Source organism: Orcinus orca, chromosome 17 (assembly GCF_937001465.1).
Source record: "Orcinus orca chromosome 17, mOrcOrc1.1, whole genome shotgun sequence".
Classification (NCBI taxonomy): Eukaryota; Metazoa; Chordata; class Mammalia; order Artiodactyla; family Delphinidae; genus Orcinus; species Orcinus orca.
In genome coordinates, this window is record NC_064575.1 from 6,021,008 (window position 1) to 6,044,223 (window position 23,216).

At 41.8% G+C, this 23,216-nt stretch overlaps 1 protein-coding gene across 1 annotated transcript in view; it reads left to right on the forward strand.

Moving 5' to 3' along the window:
* The window catches only part of UBXN2B (UBX domain protein 2B), a 39,412-nt gene extending 26,047 nt beyond the window's left edge, over nucleotides 1–13,365 (forward strand). Inside the window, exon 8 of the mRNA XM_004274994.3 lies at nucleotides 25–13,365. Coding sequence (XP_004275042.2) covers nucleotides 25–187 — 163 coding nt within the window. The 3' untranslated portion in view covers nucleotides 188–13,365. The remainder of the gene's footprint in view (nucleotides 1–24) is intronic.
* Nucleotides 13,366–23,216: the final 9,851 nt, after the last annotated feature.

Consider the following 23,216-nt stretch of genomic DNA (forward strand, 5'->3'; position numbering starts at 1 on the left):
ATTATTTTTATCTTATTTCTTCAGGATCCTGGATGTTCGGGACTTTATTGTACAGTCCCGTCCTGAATTTGCAGCTCTTGACTTTATTCTCGTGACTTCATTTCCAAACAAAGAGCTAACAGATGAAAGCCTGACACTACAAGAAGCAGATATTCTTAACACTGTGATACTCCAGCAACTAAAATGATGTTGCTCCTACCCATGCAGTAGCATGTAGGAACGGTAATGTGCCATGTTAGTGAGGAAAACACTTAGAGCGTAAAAAGTTATTTTTATTATTTATACAGATAAATTTTGGTTTTATTCTTATTCTGTCTTCCAGCTTTAGTCTAGACACATTTGGAGTAGGAATAGATCTTGAGAAGTATGTTTGAGGTTTTAGCTGCAAGGGCTGGCTTCTGTTGATAGCTTTTAAATATTCAGGCAAACCAATTTGATACATGATCAGAGTTAAAGCAACAACATTTGTTTGCAGAGAAAATGAACAAAACCCCATTTTGATAAATGCATTTGGTAAAATCTGCACTAAAGTTTCTTGATGCTGCATTGATCAACAGCCATTAAGAAATCTTCTGACCAAATACTTTGAAAATTTTTCTGTAATGTGTACCGAAAAGTATCTGTATGTGATTTTGAAATACTTTGATCATACGATAATTATTTCTCCTATTAAGATTTTACACATCCTTTTTCCTTGCTGATTTAGCTGTTTACTCATGTCAGAAAATACAGTTTAGCCTTGTATTTTACAGGACTCTGACCATCCTAAACTAGAAACAAAGACAAAGGTCAGCAGTTCCTGAGGAGATGTGTCCACCAGCACTTTAGAGTAACTCCAGTCCCTCGCAGAGCCTGTCGTGACCACATTCACTTATTCATTCAGCACGTTGTTCTAGAGGACCCATTACATATACTAAACACTGTTCTAAGTGTTCGACCCAGAATGTAGTCTATCGCAAGACAAAATGAGTGTAGAAATACAGGAATGTAAATTCTGTCAGCCAGACTGGATCTGAAGAGTTACCAGCGTAAACGTCTGCGTTTCTGCTGACGCCACATATTTCCTGAGTGAGGGAGGCTACAGCAGGATGAGAGAAAAGCTTTTCCTTCTTCCCAGACACCATTTCATCTTTGGTCACCCCTCCTGGTTAGTCTTTTATTGTAGTCTTTTATTGCTGCTGTAACAAATTACTACAAATTTAGTGGCTTAAAATAGCCTAGGTTTCTTCTGTAGGTGAGATGTCTCACGTGGGTCTCACTGGGCTAGAGTCGGGTGTCAACAGGGCAGCATTCCTCTGGGGAGGCTCTAGGGGAGAAATGTTTCCTTGCCTTTCCAGCTTGGAGAGGCCACCTGCATTCCTGGGCTTGTGGCCCTTTTCCATCTTCACGACCAGCAATACTGTATGTCTCTGGCTCCAGTGTCATCACATCTCTTTGAGGACAGCCGGGAAAGAGTCTCTGCTTCTGAGGACTCATGTGATTAGATGGGTCTGCCAGATACTCCAGGATGACCTCCCATCACAAGGTCCACAGTAACCTTAACCGAATCCTTGAAATCCCTTTTGTCGTGTAAGGTGACCTGTCACAGGTCCCTTCTGCAGGCACCAGGGGTGGTCTCTTCTTCGCCTCATCCAACTTGTAGAGGCGGGTGGCATCCCTTCCCTTGCGGCCGTATCCCTCCACGTCTCCGCTTCTGTCCTGACATCATTTACTTCCGACTTTGATTCTCCTGCTGTCTTCTTACAAGCACCCTAGTGCTTACATTAGGTTCACACAGATAATCCGGGATAATCTCCTCATCTAAAGTATGAGTGAGCATCTGGGTGTGCGTCCTGGGACACAGTTTCTCTCCATCTGTGAACCTAGAGACCCAGGTATCTACTCCCAAATATAAGGGTTCGACAGGCATAGAATAATCGTTACAAACCTTCCTGTTCAAAAAAATAGAAACTGGAAGGGAAGGAGGAGGCAGCAGTGCCAAGCGATTTAGAAGTTCAGCCAGGCACAGTCCGTTAGGTTTCGGGGCCTGCGAGTATCTTCTGTGGCTCCCAGCAGCATCCCACAGACGTGTGGCTTTCCCTCAGGGTCTTTCCTTATACATGAAAGGTAGCAGGTGTCTGCAGCTGAGTACTTCTGTCGGCTTGTTTCTTGCCTGTGGAATCGTGGGAGGTCCAGCCATCTCTTTTCGTTTCATCCTGTCTCTGTCCCTTTTCGTTTAAGACGGCAGTGTCTGTGGGTCTTCTGTGCCTGTTACAGAAGTTGCTGCATTAGACGGGAGGCTCCTCCCCAGAGCTTTCCTAGATAATCCAGCTCTCTTTCTGGCCTTTTCTGAGATGGCTGAGGGGCTCTGTGAGTCACACTCTTAATCTCTTTAAAGAGCCTTTGATGTGACCTTTTTTTTTTATCTTTCTCAGGTATTAGCAAAAAGTTATAGGCCACAATCTCATCTCTTTCCTTAGAGCCGTCTTTCCTGACAGTGAATCTCTTAATGTCTTTGCCGTTCGGGTAAACTAAGAATTTCCAAGTCATCAAGTCCCGTTTCCTTCTTTTTTAACAGTCCTTCCCTCAACTGATCTGCTTCCTCCCACGTTTTACCATAATCAGTAGGGAGAAAGCAGGCTGCGCCTTCCCCGCCTTGCTTGGAAGTCTTTTCAGCTCGGTGTCCCGAGTCTCTCCCTCACGCCTCTGGCTGTCCCCGCGGCTGCACTGCAGCCAAGCCTCCTGCCGCTGTGTCGCCGGCATCTCTTTACCTTCCGCTTCCCGCAGCACGTTCCGCATTCCCCCCTGAGCCCTCACTGGCCGCGCCTTTCAGGTCCTTGTCGCTAGTAGGCGTGTCCTCCCAGCAGCCGCGAGCGCCCCTTGCCTTCTCGGAGCCCGGGCTGGCTGCCGTCCGCAGGGCTCAAGGCGGCCTCGGCTCTCTCCTGCCGCTGCCCGGGCGCAAGGCCACCTCTGCACTTGTAGGTCTTTGTTACAGCAGCGCTCGCTGCAGGGTGTCTGGCAAAGCCCACTGTGCCTCCTCGCTGCCGCCTGACTGGAATGTGCCAGGAGGAGCTTTGGACGTGACCTTTCTCCGGGGCTCCCCTCGCTTCCAGGAGCTGAACTTACCCGTGTGAGGGGCGGATACCGCGGAAGTGTTGGTCTCAGCACCGCATAGAAAGCTTGTTCTCGGTGTCGTAATCCAGAGTAAGAAGCGTAGTCCTGAGTCTTCTCAGAATGGGAAGCTCTGTTCCTTTCCGCTAATTGAAAATAACCTGGAGAATATAGAAATGACCGTTCAAACAGTCAGCCTCTGTTCAGAAAGGTTACCAGGGATAAACTGCATTTTCAAGGGGCAAAGCCGTATTCCTGCAGAAATAATCTATTGAAACAAGCTAACATCTTAAATAGAAGGGCATTGCCCTGTTTTGGATTAACAAAATGGAGAAAACAATTAACCAAACCCTGTAAAATTATTTGAAACGTTATTCTTGTAGTTCCTTTTTAGTCCGGTAGATGGAGTGCCTGTAGACGCACATACAAAAACGACTGCCATTTCTGTATATAATGGTTCCAAGATAGATTCCCATCGGGAGGGAGGATCAAACACCCAGAGGGGTGAACAGTACTTTCGTGTGTTCTACAAAGTGTTTTGCTTCGTTTAGAGTTTTCCTGAATTCTTTGTACTGTTGCAGTCGCTGTAACTTTTAAAATTTATAATCCTCTCAGAAGAGATTGTGTGACGTCATTTGTTTTGCATGACGTGTGTAAGGACGTTTTCACGCACCAATAAAGAATGTTTTCACTGAAAGTGATTGAAAATCCTTTTCAGAATTCCCTTTGATTTGCAGCTTTTTTTAGTGGCCTAGTGAAGCATTGTAAGGGTAACATTTCCTGTGGTACGTCTTTTTGATGGGCAGAAGGATCTGAGCTGTAGCGATGTTATCTGTTTCCCATTACTGATTCTGTTTTTATTCCACCAAAATAAAGGTGCAGATTTTTCTTCACTTTGGCCACACTGGATCTCTTGAAAACCTTGTCACGACGTGTGTTGTTGATACGGTGCCTCATGTTCTCCACTTAAGAGTTTTTGTCCCTCATCAGCGATGCACATAAATACATATGTGTCCGGTGTTGTCATAAAGGCTAAGAAACACTTTCTATAATCCTCTATCTAATTTTAAAGTATCTTTTAATTCCGAGTAAATGTTTTGTAAAAGGAGCCCCATTGCATATGTATAACAGAGTGCGTGGTGTTTGTACGGCACATATAAATCACTCATGTGGCCCAGAACTAACACCTAGCTGTAGTCTACTTAGCTTAATACTTAACAATTTGGCCTCTTTAGAATTTGGAGCTATGACCTAAGTCTCTGAAAAAATAGGAGGACGGGGAGCTTTCTTTAGAAAGTTTGAACTTGATGATTTATTTTCTTTTAGATAAATGTTTCTATATTGTTAAAAACAAGACTGTAGCCCAAAACGGGTTCCCTAAATGCCAAGGCCCACGTCACCAAACCCTGACTTAGACTTAATTACAGCGTGGGCTCTCCCGGAAATGGAATCTTAAACCAGTCAATCGACAATCTGATCAGCACTAATTAGGTCATCTGTCTGATAAACCCTTGCCACCCCCTAAAGGAAAGTGACCTTAGCCATAACCACCCTGCTTTTCTGCCAGTGTATCTTCCTGTTCCCACCCTCTTCTGCCTAAAAAAGTCTCGGCTTGACCAGCGACTGGGAGCTCGTTTCTATTTGCTAGATTGGCTGCTGCCCATTCGTGAATTGTTCAATAAATTCAGCGAGACGTTTAAAATTTATTCATTTAAATTTTTTTTTTTTTCACACTATGAAGCAAAAGACTTTCAGAATCCTTCTGGGGAGCTGCAACCTTACAACTTCCTGAGTCCTGACTAGGTGATCTCAGATGGCTTCTTGGGCTGCTCAGAGGAAATCTACAGTAGGAAAGGTGGAAATAATTCCATTCTGTTGAGTATATCACAACATTTCTTGCTTTCTTTGGAGATAATTACCAACTTATTAGCATGGACTTAGAGACGTCATACAATCAGCAATACAATAGTTTTTCAATTGGCTCCTGTCCACTGAAAAAAAAAAAAAAAGCACAACATGGGAGTTATGAGTTAAGTTTTATTTGGGGCAAAATGAGAACTATAGCCCTGGAGACAGCATCTCGGATAGCTCTGAGGACCTGCTCCAAGGAGATGGGGGAAGGTCAGTGCTCTATAGGATCTTAGTGAAGGGCGGCCGTGCAGTCAGGCACACACGTGGAGCAGATGTCACCGTTTGTGATTTTAGAGCTCTTCTAGATACGAGGAGATGCAAGAATTTGAGCTCATAAAATCTTCTCTTGAAAATATCTAACTATCTGAAGGCCTGTTCTGCCAGTTTTTCCCAGAGCACAGATGCCTCGCTCCTGATCTCCACCCCGAGCTCCTTTCAGGGGACGTTGAAGGTCAGCGGCTGCGCTGGCTACGGACTTCATCCTTGTCGAGCCAGGTGACGAGCGACAGGTTTAGTTGGCACTCCTTTTGAATGAAGTTATATGTGTTAATTAGGCACCAATAAAAGAGGTCCATGAGATTAAAGGCAGCTGCCTTTTCTCCTCCGAAAATTCTCTCCTGCCCTTTACTCTCTTGAGTGTAAACTCTCTTAGCGCTGCTGTTTATTCGTGTAGATGTCAACACAGACGTATGTACAACAGTGACTTTCCTTGTCTAACCCTGGGGATAGAAGAGTGCTTAAAAGGAGTGGATGTCCTTTGATTTTATGCCTCTGTGTCTGCTTTTTGGTTTGTATTTTCCTTGTCTGCATGGGGCACCTTTCAGTGTCCTTTTTAGAACATTGTTAATTATAAAAGGTCCAACATGGTAGTTTCTGTAGTTAACATTTTTCCCGCTTTGTTTTTCATTTTTGTCCCTGTGGGAAAGGCTTGTTTCTTCTGTTGTCAACAGATTTTATCATTTTTAATCGTAGGATCAAGAATGGTAGAAAGTATAAGTTTTAGTTTTCTGTCAGAATCTATGTTGACTAGGAAGTAGCAACAATAAATACTACAAATACTCAGAACATCAGTAGGCTTGGAAGTGAAAGCACGAACATAGCTGATACAAGTGGGCGGTCCTGCCCCCAGCCTGGGATTTTTAACTGGGTCTGGGCTTTTGAGCACAGGAGGGCATAGGACGAAGTAACATCTTCGAGAAAGAAATGTTCATCCTTCCTACAAATCAATGTCAGATTTAACGTTCCCTGAGCTGAAGAGGTCACTCTTATTAATGTAGTGAACTTATATGCAAATGAAAGTTTCATATATGCATGTTATAAATACATGATAATAACACCAAGGCTGAGAGGTGGGGTGTTTTTTTCCCTTGAAAACCTATTATAAATGTTTGTAATGGGAGTAAATGTTACTGTTTTTTTGGGGGGGGGGTATTTATTTATTTATTTATTTTTGGCTGTGTTGGGTCTTTGCCGCATGCGGGCTTTCTCTAGTTGCAGCGAGCGGGGGCTACTCTTCGTTGCAGCACGTCGGCTTCTCATTGCGGTGGCTTCTCTTGTTGCGGAGCATGGGCTCTAGGCGCGCCGGCTTCAGTAGTTGTGACACGTGGGCTCAGTAGCTGTGGCTTACGGGCTCTAGAGCGCAGGCTCACTAGTTGTGGCGCACGGGCTTAGTTGCTCCGCGGCATGCGGGATCTTCCCGGACCAGAGCTCGAACCCGTGTCCCCTGCATTGACAGGCGGAGTCTTAACCACTGTGCCACCAGGGAGGTCCCAAATGTTACTGTTTGAAACAGTGTGTACAAAGGTGTTCTACGGCTATTCAAACTCATCTGACTTTCCATTCTTTAACACGAAGCATGTGTGTGGTTCATTTGTGATAAATGTGCGTATGTTGGAGATCGGTGCTGGGGTTCAGCGTTTATTGAGGGCTCACTCAGAGCAGAATCCTGTATCTGGCGGGCAGCATGTCACTTGCGGTCAGTGTCACCCTGACCCCAGCCTGGATGTGATTTCTCCGGAGAGCCCCCCACTCCCCAGCCCCACTCATGCTTTGGTCTAAAATCCTCCCTTGTCCACAACTCTCAGTCCCACTACCCTGTTTACTATAGCATTCGCAATACCAACATTTCCTTGTCCATTTATTTGATTTTATCCCTACTTCCTAACATTCGGGCGCTCTTTCCTGTTCCCCCTGACAATTATAAAACGAAAACGATTTGGTGCTGAGTTTGATGTCCTTTGTCCAAGAGAAAACAATCCATGGATTGGGGAGTACAGAGCCCCACAAGCAGTGAGGGAGGTTTGGGGTCAAGAGTGAGTTCACAGAGCTCAGAAGAGGCAACCTGGAAACAGGGCCTGACTCACTAGGAGGCGGGCGGTTTCCTCATGAGGCTGGCAGGGCCCATTTTCTAGGGTGTGGTGAGCTCACTAAAGCTGAATTGGAGGATTGTGATTGGTGGGTGTTAAGATTCCTTGTCAGGTGTTTCCCAGAAATCAGGCTGGTTGAGGTTTAGATCTGTGGCATGGGCAAGCCCCTAGGACGGCCTCCATTATTACATGGGTCTCCCTAAACGAATTAACTTTATCACCCCAGATTCTCAGAATGTGAGTCTGTGAGAGCAGGGGTTGTTTTTAACCTACTGCTGTGTCCTTAGAGCCTAAAACAATAACCTGGACATAGTCACTCAGTAAGTGGTCCATAAGTAACAAATCAGTGAATTAAGATTGGGACCCTCTGAACGTTGGAAGAATATATGCATTCATGTTTTAAAAAGGAGATTCCGAATAGCGCCAATAGAGTCGATACTGGTGACAGAAAACATCTGTATATTTTGTTTGGGTTTAAAGGAAGGAGGAGGAGAAAAGTGATCTGGAAGTGGTGGCCTCGACTCATCCCAAGGGTGGGAGCATCTGTATCTGTGAGCGGGTGGTCCGGCCGTTTCCCCAGGTAGAATTGGGGCGAAGAGGGCTGAAGAATGTGCTCCTGAGAAGCCTGCGGAGGTAAGATGCCTGGGATTGTCTGAAAGCCAGTAGCAGGGGCTGGGATTCTAGTTTAGAGATGAGGAAGAACAACGCTCTATAAAGACCTGGTAGAAACCCCTCGGAGGGCTCAGTTCTTTTTTTTTTTTTTTTTTGATGGTTACTTCTTTAATACGATAAAATGTGTTTCAACCCAAAAGCCAGCATTTTTTAATGACATATACTAGAAAGATGTCCACTATCACCACGATATTTTTAATCAATTCATATTTATATTTTAATAATTAGCAATGAAAGGACTTACACTTTGGCATTCCGAGTTACAAAGGAATGGAGAAAATAACCCCCCTTAAAATGAAATTGGCTAAGGTTAAAGACGTTTTGCAACTTTTTCAGGAAGGAGAATATAAATATAAACAATCCTCTTAAATGTTCTTGAAGGTGAGTTTTTCCTAGAAAAAAATAACATGGGACCATGGAAGGCCACTGCTGGCTGTTACTCGGGGCAAGTCAAAGGAGCAAAGATGGCCTTGTGGCCACACCACCAATTTTTTTTTTTTGAATTTTATTCTATTTATTTTTTTATACAGCAGGTTCTTATTAGTTATCCATTTCATATATATTTGTGTATATATGTCAATCCCAATCTCAGTGGGCTCTGTTCTATTTGCTTACTCTAAGTACAGCTGTTCTTATAGATTCAATCTTCATGTCAGAGTTAAAATATTGCTAGTCTTATAATAGCTATGTAATTTATTAATATCACATAATTTATTTAAAATGTTTAGCCCTTGATATTTTATTTTTGAATGTAATACCCCATCCTCATTTGTTACTTTAATACTGATACCCCAAAATGTGAAAGTTGATTTAATGAAATTTAATCACAATAGGTTGGGAGTGTGCTAAAATATATGGCAACACTCTTGTTAACTGAAAAGCTGCAGAAACTCAGATGACGCTAAAGGCCGTAACCACACATCGTGCCTTTGAAATCAAACTAGTTTGTGGAGCTGTTGACTTTGGCTACGCTCTCACTTTGGCTGAACTTATAAAGAAAACTCACGAGTCATTATATATTGTTCTTGTTCTCCAAATTAACCCCATTACCCAATCTTCCACGCAAGCAAAGAAGGCAGAAATGACCTGGAGTTACAGATTTCCAAATAACCTTTATAAACAGAAAAGGATGATCTCTGCAAACATGTATGAGTTTCAATGTTCTTCTTGAAATTATTTCTCAGGCAGAATGGTGTTATAAAATTCTCTTAATTTTGATATTCCTGAATAGCACACTTTTATGTAGGTTAAAATACTCAACCAGTACTTATTTATTTGCATGTTTCTCTTTTTTAACATAAGTACAAAATCTTAAGTATTTATATTTGACATGAGAAACGGCACTAAAGCCTATAATGATAAGTGAAGTAGGTTCTCTATGTGCAGTCCTGGAAATAAGAAATGACTTTTAAGAAGGAATGGTATCCATAGGCATCTTAAACCTTTGGTTTTAGATGTAATGAAAAGAAGGCTAGATTTGATTCCAAGTCACACCTGTGCCTCGGTGAGTGTGTGGCACACAATTCATCTGCTCTCATCTCCCCAGGTGCAAAGGACCACGGGGCGATTCACAAACGGTATTTTGTCTTCCTCTAAATTATTTTTTAAGATAAGAGGATCTCCCTTAATCTATTAATGAAAATAAAATTGTAAGAGATGTTTGCCTTTCTAGAGGTTTTTATATTTTATGACAAGTTTTTGTTTTACACCTACAGATAGGTCCCCTAACTCCACTTTAAATGGATGGTTGTCCAATTGAGGCTAAGATTTTACCTAAATAATTGCATTTAAGTGTATGCAAAAGTGTGAGTATTCAGCACTTTAATTTTCAGCATATGAAGTAATACTCTAAAGGATATTCAGCTAATATGGTAACTCTTAGTTTCACCACCAGAGACATCCTCAGGTGAGATGTTAATTTATGATGATTTGGTAATTTTGGTTGCATTTAACTCTTGCGTGGAGTACTCTAATGCACTTCAATGTTTTGTTATATTTTTCCTCAGTGTGTTTGCCGTCTTCCTAGCCATTTTATTACGTCAAGACTGATGTAACAGAAAAAGCAAACTATTTGAAAGGGTCTGACACTTTCTAAAAGAATATTATGTCTTTATTTTAAAGTGGAGATATAAATATCAAATTCTTTTTTGCATTGATCTAGTACAAGAATCTAGTATTCTTATACAACTATAAGCCAGAATATCTTGAAAGAAAGCCAAAAAGATTAATAAACTTAGAACTCTGAAAAGTTCTTAATGCAGCCCTTCAAAAATTTAATGTATTAAAACATGGGGGAGCGGGGGCAGAGAGACAACATTTGCTACAGCAGGTATCATTGCCTGGCAGCATTTAACGATATCAAAAATGCTGTTGCTGATTACAATTTAACTTCTTTCACGAGGTGACTCCAGTCTTAAAATTAACAGCCCAGGATGTCAGAGGAGAAGGAACTGCATTTCCTCCCACCAATACATATGTATGGAGAGGACCCACATGGGGTCGAGTGAAGAAAAACAATTTTTCATATGTCATCATCTGGCAATAAATGTCTAAGGCCAAAGGCCCTGTTAACCTTTACAAAGATCAAGGTGTTGCTGATAGTAAATCAAAACCTTTTAGTTGCCTTTGAGAAGGTAACATTAGGACATCCGTGTGCGAGATGTTGGCTACTTATTCCTCCAGCAGACGGCGTGCGGGCCCTGTAAAAGAATCTCATCATTATCTCTCCCTCAGCTGGTTGGGCTGTTGGTTTCTTTACTGACCTATAGTTGCCTTAAAATATTATATTAGTTTTCAGGTGTACAACATAGTGATTTGATATTTTAATAAAATAAAGAGAGGATGAAAGTTCGTTGTTAAAAACTAGGAATTACGCCAACATCAATATCATTTAGCACTGCTTTTTTCTGACCTTTTGCAGTATAGATAAGGAATACTTGGCTAAATATAATTAGCATCTTTAGAAATGTAACAAGGTTGAATCGTAAAAATATTGCTAGTGTCAATGTGTTGGGCCTTGGGTTTTTCAGTGCAATATTGCCCGTTACACATGGCCCAGAAGTCCATCACTGGTGTCTCACCCACTGACCGTTCTCCCTGGAAAGCATTTAAAATGCCCCACTAAGGTCTCAACTCTTGATAAGACATTCTCTGTATGTAATGCACTGCCATAAACTGACTTCTTAACTCTTTTCCTGTGTTGGTTTTTCTTTTTGGTTTTTGGGGGGTTTTTTTGTTTTGTTTTTTCTACCCACACCATACCCCCTCCTGTTTTCTATAGCTAAATTCTGATTACTCTGATTTCAGTTCTTCATTCTTTTTTATCTGCAGTCACCAGCTCTCACCACGGTAAATTCTATTTTGATCTTTGCCTTTCCCTCTTACAAACCTGTGCGTGCACGTTCACAATCCTCAGGGCCGCTGGCAGAGACATGAGTAGCAGAATTGTAAATGAAAATGGAGAGAATTGGCATAGAGGTGGACGTCCTGAATTCCTCATCACGCCTCCACCACCAACTCTGTGAGTCCCAATTTTCTCATCTCCAGAACCAGGAGATCAGAACACCGTCCTTCAGTTCTTAATTCTGATTCTTTTCCACAAAATTAAGCACTGACCAACATAACATGCCTACAGATGTTACCACGGAAGTAAAGATGGACAAATGATGCCCAAAACGGAAACCAACAAGTAAATCCAGAGAAAATATAACGTGTTGTTTATTCTCTTCCTTTTGGATTGCTTTTCTGGGACTGTCTACTGGTAAGAGAATTTGAGAATTCTTATTAAAAACATTTTTGTCTAATAATATCTGTGGAATAGCTTGGTAAAGGATAGCATTAAGCAACAGGTTAAAGACAGTGAAAATTTTGCAGGCCAATACAATTTTCCTGGGCCTAATGCTTAATAGCCTTTAAAAAAAAATTATGTTAGAATCTAACGGCACAGACCTATTCAACAAAAATTATGGTTCCTTCATAGGACACTATTCAGTCTTTTGAAAAAACGTCTAGTAAAATAATGATGTGAAAAAATTTACGATAAGTATAAAGCTGTTAGGAAAGATTTGCCATGGGATTCCAGTGTAGCTGAGGGGCGGAGGGGGGCACTGCTTACCATTTCTAGCCCAAATTTTGGTCTCTCATATCATTCCCGACTGAAAATAGCCAGAGCCCTTTGAAGAAACGGTTGACTCCAGGTTAGGGAAAGGGAAACACAAGGTGATCCCAGGTTATCTGGGGACTAAAAGTAAAGAAGCTTTCAAAGACCAATGGGGTCATGTCAAAAGGGCACAAAAGCCAGGTTGATGTAGTTCTCACCGGCCTAATTTGACACCGTTTGAGCCCAATTATCGAGATCGTAGTTAACTGAAATTCACTGGGTCCATGAAAATCCGTAAGTCATTCGTGATTATCAAATGAGTCACTAAAACCACTTTGTCACCAGTGGAGGTAGCCATTAAACCAACCCCTTACTTTGAAAACTTTATGCCTTTATTCTGCCTTTCCAGGAAGACCTTTATTTCTCGAAACCAGTAGCCCTCGTTGATAAGGGAAAGCTGACTTAAAGAAGAATACCAGCTAGTAGAGGTAGATGATGACAAACAGAAATGTAAAATCATCATTTTGCAGTCCCCAGTGAAATCACTGACTCAGACAAGGATTATCAGTTGGTATTAAAATTATTAGATGAGGGATGGATGGGGAAGTAAATTTTGTACGTGCTTTGCCCAAATAACATCAAAAAAGATCACACTCATGACAAGGACGAGATCTTAACTGTACGACGGAGGAGGAGGGAGGCCAAAATTGTACAATATGAAGAATAACGCCATCTTCACACTAATTCAGTGACCAAACTTGGCAGCTCTAATGGTGGAACAACCAGGCACTGTGCGTCCCCAAGTGGATTGCCTACGTGTCTACACATCACCAGGGATGTATTCTCAACTAAAGTATTTAAGTTGAATCTGTCAAGCCTTCAGGTGTAACTTTCAGTTTACAAGAAAGTACGTAGAAGAATAAGTTAAAAGCTGCCACAGAGAAATAATCAGACAAACCCAGACGATGAAACATTTTACAGGACAGATCAGTGTCATGAAAGAAAAGACACTAGATTAAAGGAGAGGTAAGGAATACAACTAGGCTGCTGTAACTGGGGCTGGATCCTGATTTGGACAGACCAGACCATCATGTTTTGAGGACAACTTGTGAAATGTGCAGTACGTATACTGAAAATTGTAATTAATTTTGTGAAATGGGATAACGTTTTTAGCCATGTAGAAGGAAATATTTAATGTGTGCTAAAGTAAAATCTTCCAAAACTGTTCATGCTCATTAATACAAAAAAAAAAAATCAATCGTGGTTAAGTGTTGGCTTGGAGACAGGCCTGGCTTTGACCCCTGACTTCATTTACCAGCTGGTCAAGGCATTTAAACTGTGTGCCTTAGTTACGTCTTATGCTATACCTACCTTTGATAGGTAACGGGAACTATATGAGATATGCACAGTTTAACAACTAACTACTGTACTTTTCCCATTAACCTCCTGCTGCTTGACCTGTTTGTCTTCTCTTCTACATTTTTAAAACTCTCTTCTTTGTTCCTTGCTGTTTTAAGCTTTCGTTTGATTTCATTATTTCCACTGATGATTCTTTCGATCTCTCTGTGTACTAGGAGCATTCAGTGTGAAATTATCCCTTGTTATCTCTGTGCTGTTGAGTACTTTGATTACATAATTATCCACTTCTCTTAGGTCTTTTGTCACTAAAAAATTCAACAGTCTGTGCCACGTTGTCACTTTGTGAATCAGTCTTCACTTAGGACAGTATCTGTTTTTCTTATTGACTCTTCATAATCTGCTTCCGTGTTTATTTCCTAAAAAATAACACTCCCTCCCTCCCTCTTTCCTTCCTTCCTTCCTCCCTCCCTTCCTTCCTTCCCTCCTACTCTCTCCATCTTATCTCTCCCTCCCTCTCTCTCTCTCTCATTCGAGATAAAAGGGAGAACACCTTTTCTCCCTGCATGTTCCTGCACTTTGCATGTCTCCACGTCTCCTGTATCTCGTTCTTCGGTGGAGTCCGAGCCAAGTTTGCCCCTGACGTGCTCTGCTGACCCCTGAGCTGCTTCCGTGTCCACCCTCCAATTCTCCAATTCCTGCTCTGACCTCTGCCACCCTCACTTGTCAGAAACAGCTGTGCTGAGGTCTTCCTTAACCTCCTCTTTCTAAACTGAATCCAAAATCCTCACTGTGATTGTTAACACTCACATTTTTCAGCTGCTTGTGATTAGCATCTGATCTCGCCTGTAACCATTTACATTTAACTGGCTTTCTTACTTTTCCAGTAATTTATTGAACTCTCACATTTAATTGCAGCCTACTTGTCCCTTATTTGCACATAATGAATTCTTCCCCACGTTTTCATCATATGTACTTTCCAATTCCTACAATTTCTGTAAAAAAGAACAGAAGCATTCTATTTTCTGGAGCAAATTCACCCAAGAAGACTGACTCTGTTGAAGAACCAATGTTGAAAGATAAAATGAAAATGACAATAGGGCAAAGATCATTTGTTCCTTTTAAATCTCCTGCCTATCTCCTGTGGGATCTGAATATATAGATCAATAAAGGGAGTCACTAATATACAGACAAGAGCTTTTCAGAGCAGAAGTCAGCAGAGGTCCTCCCCCCGCACAGGGTAAGTATGCTTCCCAGCAGTTCCAGGGGTCCTTGTCACCTTCGTGTAGCCTGATGGCATCAACATGGCCCTGGAGCCAGATCTCAGTTTAATCCCTGAGTGGCCCTGGAAAAGTGACTCAGAGCTCTCATGTCTTCATCTATAAAATTAAATGCACGGTTTCACCTTAACATCTCCCAAAGGTGAGAAAATTAAAAGTTGTGTCAAGATATGTATTTGTTAACTACCCGCTTCCCAAAGAGAGAGAAATACAGGCAAAAAAGTACTTCTCCCAGTAGCAGCTATGGTTTCCCTTCCTTCTGGGTTCTGGAGGAAATTGGCTCTGACTTCCATTCCATGTCCATGAAGTCAGAATCCCTTGCCCCTAGCTCCTTGCTTCCATTTAACTAGTTGGATTTATGAATAGTCACCCCACTGCCCCTCACGTGAGGTTCCTGTCCTGTACTACGTTGACACCGATGTCAAATTCGACAGTGGTTTCCTCGCCCACCCAAAGCTCCCAAAAAGCAAAGCTCAGCAAAAACCAAACTCCCCACACAACGCCTGCTTTCTTCGGCAGCTGACGCTAATAAAGAGATTGCAGGGAAAGGAGAATGAACTAGTACAGCAACACAAACAACTTCAGTCGAACGCTCAACAATTCTGTCTTCGAAACTCCTTTCCCCGTCATCCCTAGGGGTTTTTTCTTTGGCCACCTTGTTCCATGCTGCACCCCCAGGCTTAGGCCATCAGGCCAGCTACATGCTCCCTGTTTGGAGGTCAGTGCTCCCTGGAACTCGAAATTCTCTCTCTAGTTAGTGGAGCCAGTTACCTCTTCTCTGTCTCTCATCCTAAGCTTAGCCCCTCAGCTGAACCTGTGGAGGTCCTCTGCAGAAAACGGTGGGCAGGTCATTCAGTGGGATTTGACTTCCTTAGAAGTTGTGAAGAGCATGCTCCCTATCATTACATAATGGTTTGGGTTCTCATGAAAGTGCGGCTATAGTATCTCAGTCTATTTATTTGTTTTTTAATGCCATTTACCTAGAGTTCATAGAGCTAAGAATAGGGAGCTACCTCAGCGTAAACGTAAGGAGTAGAGCGCACAAATGGTCAAGGCTACGTGCAAGTGCAGTTTGGGTTCGGTGTTCTCAGAGAGCTGTAGTGCTTTAAAAAAAAGGCCTTAGTAAATACTGTTCAAGGTCTCCTGTTATCAGTAAATGGCCTTGATCTTGGCTGTTGGGTTCAGAGTTGAGAGTCTCCGTCTATAACCTCCCGACTCCTGTTGATTTTGGAGGTTTTACAGTTCAGGGCCAATGCTTGCCATCTCTGAGCTTTCTAACCTACACACAAATGCACGCTCCAGCTCTACTGTGATTTCTCTGTCCTTCACAGATACAGGTGTGAGTTTACCTCTTTGTGTCAACCTATTATTTATAAGCTTTGAAAAGTGTGCCATGTCAAGGTGAACCAAAACAAAGAGAAGAAAATAATCCTAAATTAATGAACACATCTCAATAGAACCAACTTTGCATCCTCCTGCTTTATTTGAGATAGGTATTTTTAAACACTTGTCGCACCTAGTGTGTGGCCCATGTAAGATGAACCCGATGTGAACCGGAGGCTGGCGCATGGAGAAAGTTCTTTCTTTCTTTGCGCTTCGGTTAAGCAGCCACCAAAAACAGCATCTCCCCTGATTTCATTCAGCTGCTTGAACCAGCTTTCCAATTAAGTTTTCATAGATTAACATCATGGCAATGGACTCACCGGATTACGTGTTTGAATTTGTGTATTTCTCAAATGCCTGTGTCTCCTACGTGTTTCCACAGGAGCTGGGTGGTGTGCAGAGGCAGCATGGCTCAGAGGAGAGAAAGTGACTATAACCTGAACCCTAGCCTTTATTCCCCACTTACCATCAGTGAGACCTTGGACGAATCACTTCCCTCCTGCAAAATGTTATACAACATAATAAATTTATGTTGCATCTACCATCTTTTGATTTAAGGCTTCCTTGCTTTGCTCATTACTACCTGTAAAGTAGGGATTATACCTTTTAGTTGTTCTAACATTTGTTTATGTCATAAGGACTCTGTGCTTTTTAAATAATCTGGAATTTGATGAAAAATAAAGTCGCTTTCTTGGTAGCTGTTATGATCTTATTGTCATCCCCCAAAGTCCTCTCAACATATGATCATAATAATCACAAGATGACTCAGAAGCCTGCGTATTTCTCCCAAAACAGGAAATCAGTGTTGATCAGTTCTTGGAAGATTCTTTCAACTTTCAAACGCTTTCAAGATTCTTGAGGATTGTGGCCATAATGGAAAGACATAAAATATAGATGTAACGTATTAGTCATTTATGCCCTTAGTTAAGTATTATTTGAACTTTCTTTGGATGAATTAACTTACATTTATCTTAGGTTAACTCCATCCATGCTTTTCTCCCCATTTTGCTAGCTTTGTCAGAAAAGTCTGAATGTTTTTTTTCCTGTTTTAGTTTTGAACTCTAGACAAAATTCTCCAGAAGTCAGTTTGGTTTATGCATATCCAAGCTCACAGATGGACTTAACCAGTTGTATGCAGAAAGCAGGATTTCTATGAGAGCAAAACTTCTTCTAACCCAGCATTTTTTAATGAGCATCGCTTCTGATCAGACAAATCCCAGAGCCCACCCCGAGCAAACGGAGGGAAAATCAACCCTACTTCGCAAAGACTGGAATATCACTTTTAGTCTGCCATATTTCATTTTCCAGAAACATCCATCTCAAACATTTTTACCTAAAGTGTCATTTCAAAAGGCCAAGATGGATTCTAAGAGTGACAGAGGCAATATCTGACCTAAGATACAAAGAACTTTTTCTTTGTTTGTTTTGGAAATAAGTACACCCACATGTAATGTAATATGTAGTGATATAGCACAATTCCAATGACCTGTTTGGGGGATTTATCGATATTCTCCTTGTTATATGGCTTCAGAAAATACCCACTCCAGGCTAGGATAAGTTATTTCAATAGAATTTGTGGCTGGTTGGATAGGGAGAAGATATCATTCTTCCAAAAGCAGTTAATATTCATATTCGTATTCAAAAGTAATACTGAACCCTAAAAATAATGTCTCAGGGTCTGGCAGTTGTGCTTTATCTACCTTAATAAACAAGTAACACTTGTTCTTATTTTCAATCCAGCATCTCAATTAACATCTGAGGACCAGCTAATAGCAGCTAATAGCTGCCAGTGAGTACACATGGCCTGTGGTATTCAAGGCTTTGCAGATAAAATCAGCTACAAAACAACCACCTGAGCAAAACTGCTGCACCTTTTCAGACTATAGGTTACGCCACTTGCTTTGTCAGCTTTGGAATCAAGCCACTGACTGAGGTCACGATATCACATGAACAGACCCAGTGGATGGGAGCTTCCCAGCAGGTGTGCGTGAACAGATGCCAGGAGGGCAGAGAGGGCCAGCGCCTGGTGAGTTGGTTGGGTCCTGGGACCCTTGGAATCCCTAGACCGATGACCCCCAGCTTCAAGCAGGCCCTCCAGTTACCCCCGTGTGCCAAAATAGAATGATTTTCCATGTGTCCAAGATGGGAGAAAAATAATGGATAATAAATACAAATTTTTAAGTATTTGCGGTGGAAGGTCATCTAGTCTAACATCTAGACTAATTTATCTAACAACAGCAAGGTTTCACAGCATTGATTTTACCAGCTGATTTTTTTCTTGTGGTGGTAAGTACACATAAAATCTACCATCCTAACCGTTTTGAAGTGCACAGTTCAGTAGTGTTAAGGACATTCACACTGCTGTGCAGCCGATCTCCAGAACTCTTCATGTGACAGAACTGAAATTCTGTACCCCTTAAACAACAGCAATCTCGCAATCCCCCTGCTCCAAGTCCCTGGCAACCACCGTTCTCCTTTCCACTTCTACAAATTAGACTACTCTAAGTACCTCATGTAAGTGGAATCATACAGCATTTGTCTTTTTGTGACTGGTTTATTCACTTAGCTTAAAGTCCTCAAGGTGCATGTGTGTTGTAGCAGGTGTCAGAGTTTCCTTGCTTTTCAAGACTGAATAAGATCCCATTGGGTGCAGCTACCACATTTTGTTTAACCCACTGATGGTTCTGGATGTTCTTATCATCTACACAAACTTACTTGACCTTCTGGAACAAAATCAGGGTATCTAGAAGGCATTCATGATGATCCACTTTCATTTACTATCCCTACTAATTAAATGCATCTGCTCATAAATCAGCCACAACATTTGCTCTATTTGCCTTGAATGTTATATAAGCAAAATGGGGCAAAAATGATTAGAACTCTAGTCTGGGCCAAAGCACTTGTGTGTGACACTGAATGGAAAGCCTTTGATGCTTGGATTCATCACACGACTGTATGAGTGAGGGCTCTTGGTTGCCAGGACTCAGCCGGAATCTAAAGAGAATCTAAGGCGTAGGAAGGTCTGAAGCTGCTGCCCTTCGGGTTCTGAGAATCTTGTCTTCCAGGACTTTTCACGGTGAGATGTTGGCTTTTCCGTCCAGCCCAGCACTGCCTTTCATCTGAGGCCCTTCCCATGAGAGGCGGAGTCTGTGCTCTGCCATTCTTGATGTTGAACCATCTTATTTTTCCTTCAGTACCATCTCTCTGTGGATAATGCACTTAAATATATTGCCTACTATGTAAACTAGTACAGAAAGTTCTCATTTTTATCCCCAGAACACTCTGAAACCAAGGGCATTAAGCAAACCCTTGTAATAATAACTAAAACTTCTGGAAGGCTTCCTTTGTGCTATGCAGTGTTTTAGACACTCATTTGCTCCTCATAGCAGCTCTATAAGGTTGGCGCTTTATTATCACCTTTTTAAAGATAAGGAAATTGAGGCACAGAGAGATCAAGTTTATAAGGCAAGTAAGTAGAAGAGCGGAGAAGTGAATGCGGCATCCCGGTTCCAGAATCCAGGCTCCTGGCAGCTGTGGTAGGCAGCCTCTAAGATGGGCCCAATGAGCCCTGCCTTCTGGTATTCATGTCCTTGTGTGTGGGCTGAAATTTTTTTTTAATTCAGATATAGGTGATGTACAACATTATATAAGTTACATGTGTACAACATAGTGATTCCCAATTTTTAAAGGTTATACCCGATTTATAGTTACTCTAAAATATTGGCTATATTCCCTGTGCTGTAAAACACATCCTTGTAGCGTATTTGTTTTACGCATAATAGTTTGTATCTCTTAATTCTCTACCCCTATCTTGCCCCTCCCCCTTTCCCTCTCCCCACTGGTAGCCACTAGTTTGTTCTCTGTGTCTGTGAGTCTGTTTCCTTTTTGTTATATTCACTAGTTTGTTGTATTATTTAGATTCCACATATAAGTGATTTCATAGAGCTCTTTCTATCTGACTTATTTCACTTAGCGTAATGCCCTCCAAGTCTATCTATGTTGCTGCAAATGGCAAAGTTTTCATTCTTTTTTAATGGCTGAGTAGTACTCCATTGTGTGTGTGTGTGTGTATATATATATGCTACACCTTCTTTATCCATTCATCTGTTGACAGACACTTAGGTTGCTTCCATACCTTGGCAATTGTAAACAATGCTGCTATGAACATTGGGGTGCATGTATCGTTTTGAATTAGTGTTTTGGGGGGTTTTATGGATATATACTCAGGAGTGGAATTGCTGGGTCATATGGTAGTTTTATTTTTACTTTTTTGAGAAACCTCCACAGTGTTTTCCACAGTGGCTGCATCAATTTACATTCCCACCAACAGTGCAAGAGGGTTCCCTTTTCTCCACACCCTCTCCAGCATTTGTTATCTGTGGTCTTTCTGATAATGGCCATTATGACAGGTGTGAGATGATATCTCATTGTGGTTTTAATTTGCATTTCTCTGATGATTAACGATGTTGAGCATCTTTTCATGTGCCTGTTGGCCATCTGTATGTCTTCTTTGGAAAAATGCCTATTGAAGTCTTCTGCCCATCTTTTAATTGGGTTGTTTGGTTGTTGATGTTGAGTTGTATGGGCTGTTTATATATTTTGGATATTAACCTCTTATCAGTCATATCATTAGTAAATGTTTTCTCCCATTTGGTAGGTTGTCTTTTCGCTTTGTTGATGGTTTCCTTTGCTATGCAAGAGCTTTAAGTCTAATTAGGTCTCATTTGTTTATTTTTGCTTTTATTTCCTTTGCTTTAGGAGAAAGATCCAAAAAATATTGCTACAATTCATGTCAAATAGTGTTCTGCCTATGTTTTCTTCTAGGAGTTTTATGGTTTCTGGTCTTACCTTTAGGTATTTAACCCATTTTGAGTTTACTTTTGTATATGGTATGAGAAAATGTTCTAATTTCATTGTTTTACATGTAGCTTTCCAGTTTTCCCAGCACCACTTATTGAAGAGACTCTTTTCCATTTTATATTCTTGCCTCCTTTGTCATAGATTCTCCCTTCCTCCCTTCCTCCCTTCCTTTCTTCTTCATCTGTGTGTGAGTGTGTCTATGTGTGCCCGCATATAGAAAACCCACTTGCAATCTTCTCATCTGGCACAAATACACACTCTGACCAGAAACTTTTTTCTTAGATTCCCACAAAATTATAAAATTATTTTCATCCGGGTTCAGTATTTTTTTTCCAATATTTTTCAGTTTAGCTTAGAAATACTGAGGAACTACACCCACCTTGTATATTTTATGAATAAATTTGAGCATAAGAACCTCTTTAACAAATTGGTCAATAAAAATAGAGGCCAAGCATGTATTTGATCTGTGAGTCAGCACCCTTTCTTCCTCAGGCCTTTGCCCTGTCATCAGGAGAGGGTTCCTTAGACTCCTCCTTTGAGGAGCCATCACGGTTTGGGACATTCAGGAAGATCCAGATCATTTACTAATCTGTGGGTTTTGACATCTGATATCTGTGCACAGGATTGAGACACTCACCTCGCGAGCAGACACCTGATCATCATCCCAACATCAGCATCTTAACTCCATTCTTCGTGGCAGGCATATTTTGTGGAGGAGTTATATGTTACGGTGGTATTTGTAAATTTAGATGGTCTTAAAAATACATCTCTAGGTGCTGAGGGGCCGCTTAATCTGTTTGTTTTTATTTTGTTTCTTCTCAGAGCTCCTTGGCTTGCATCATTTTTAGTTTGCCATCTGGTTTCGAGTTACTTCATGATTTCAAAATACTTTTTCCCTGCCCTTATTTTATATAAATGCAAAGTATTACTTAACTGTGTGTGTGTGTGTGTGTGTGTGCATGCACACGCGCATTTTAACCAGGCCATATTTGGGCAAGAGTTCAGTTTTCTACGCTTACCAATCAGCTTTGCCACTGCCCTTAAACGACTTTAGATTCAAAGGCTACCTGACTTACCAAAAATACAGCGATGTTTACGTCATTTCACCAGAGGTAACCAAGGTGAATACTTTGCAAACAGCTATTGACCATAGGTCCCCTGCCAAAGTTTCAAAGACCATGAGACAGCATTGGAAGAAACCCAATGAGAGTTTTTAGTTTGGAGCACTGAGCCCCAAGGTTGTTTTGCAGGATTTATAATGGCACACAAGGGTTGATAAGGGCAAAAGAACTTTGATGAATAAAGCAAACAGCTTCCCAAAAACCAAGCCCTTAGTGTTTTGTAAGTGAACAGTCAGATAGAAGAGGCAACCATATTGTCCCTGAAACAGGGCCAGCGCCAAAGAGCGTTGTCTCCAGGCCTGACAGCATGATTTGGGGAAGACATCTTCACCCTTCTGGGACAGTGGCCACCCATCTGCCACTTCATCCTCTAACATAGGCTGGAGTCTGTTCCTTCTGCAGGTAGAGGTGACACTTTAAATACCTCCACCCCCCCCAAAAAAAGTACCATGTTATTTTAAATCCACCCTTAGGTGTGTGTGGTGTTCGAATTAGATCCATCAGGGCTTCTGACATGATTGGACTAGACTCCGAACTCCTTGCGGGCAGGAACTGAGTCTTTTCATCTCTGTAAATCACCATTCCTGATGCCGTGGGGGGTGCAGCCGGAGCCCAGCAGCCCTTAACTCTTTCATGCATATGAAAGATGGATACTGTGAGATGAGGAAGGGGCCACCAAAGATACACCTCACTTCCTAATTTTGCTTTGCCTTGTTTTCAAGTGCTGCACTCGCATAATGTTGGGTTAGTCCAGCAGTTAAAGAGGGGTCATTCTGGTTGCATGAACGCTACAGGCTCTGGGTAGTTACAATATTTGTTATCTGTTAGCACCTAAGGGACCCACCGCCTGCATGTAAATACAAGGTACCAGGGGAGGCTGAGGCTTGGTCTGTGGTCCCTTTAGTCCTCAAATCACGTGCTTACCCAGTGGAAACGGGAGTGGGGAGGGGCCTACGTGTATATAGAGGCTTATGCTCTGTTTCTAAGTCTTGGGTTGGAGTGAATGAAGGGGTAAGTTGACCACACAGCAACAAGGATGAGGTTGAGACCGAACCCACGTTCTCACAGGAGAGCTAAG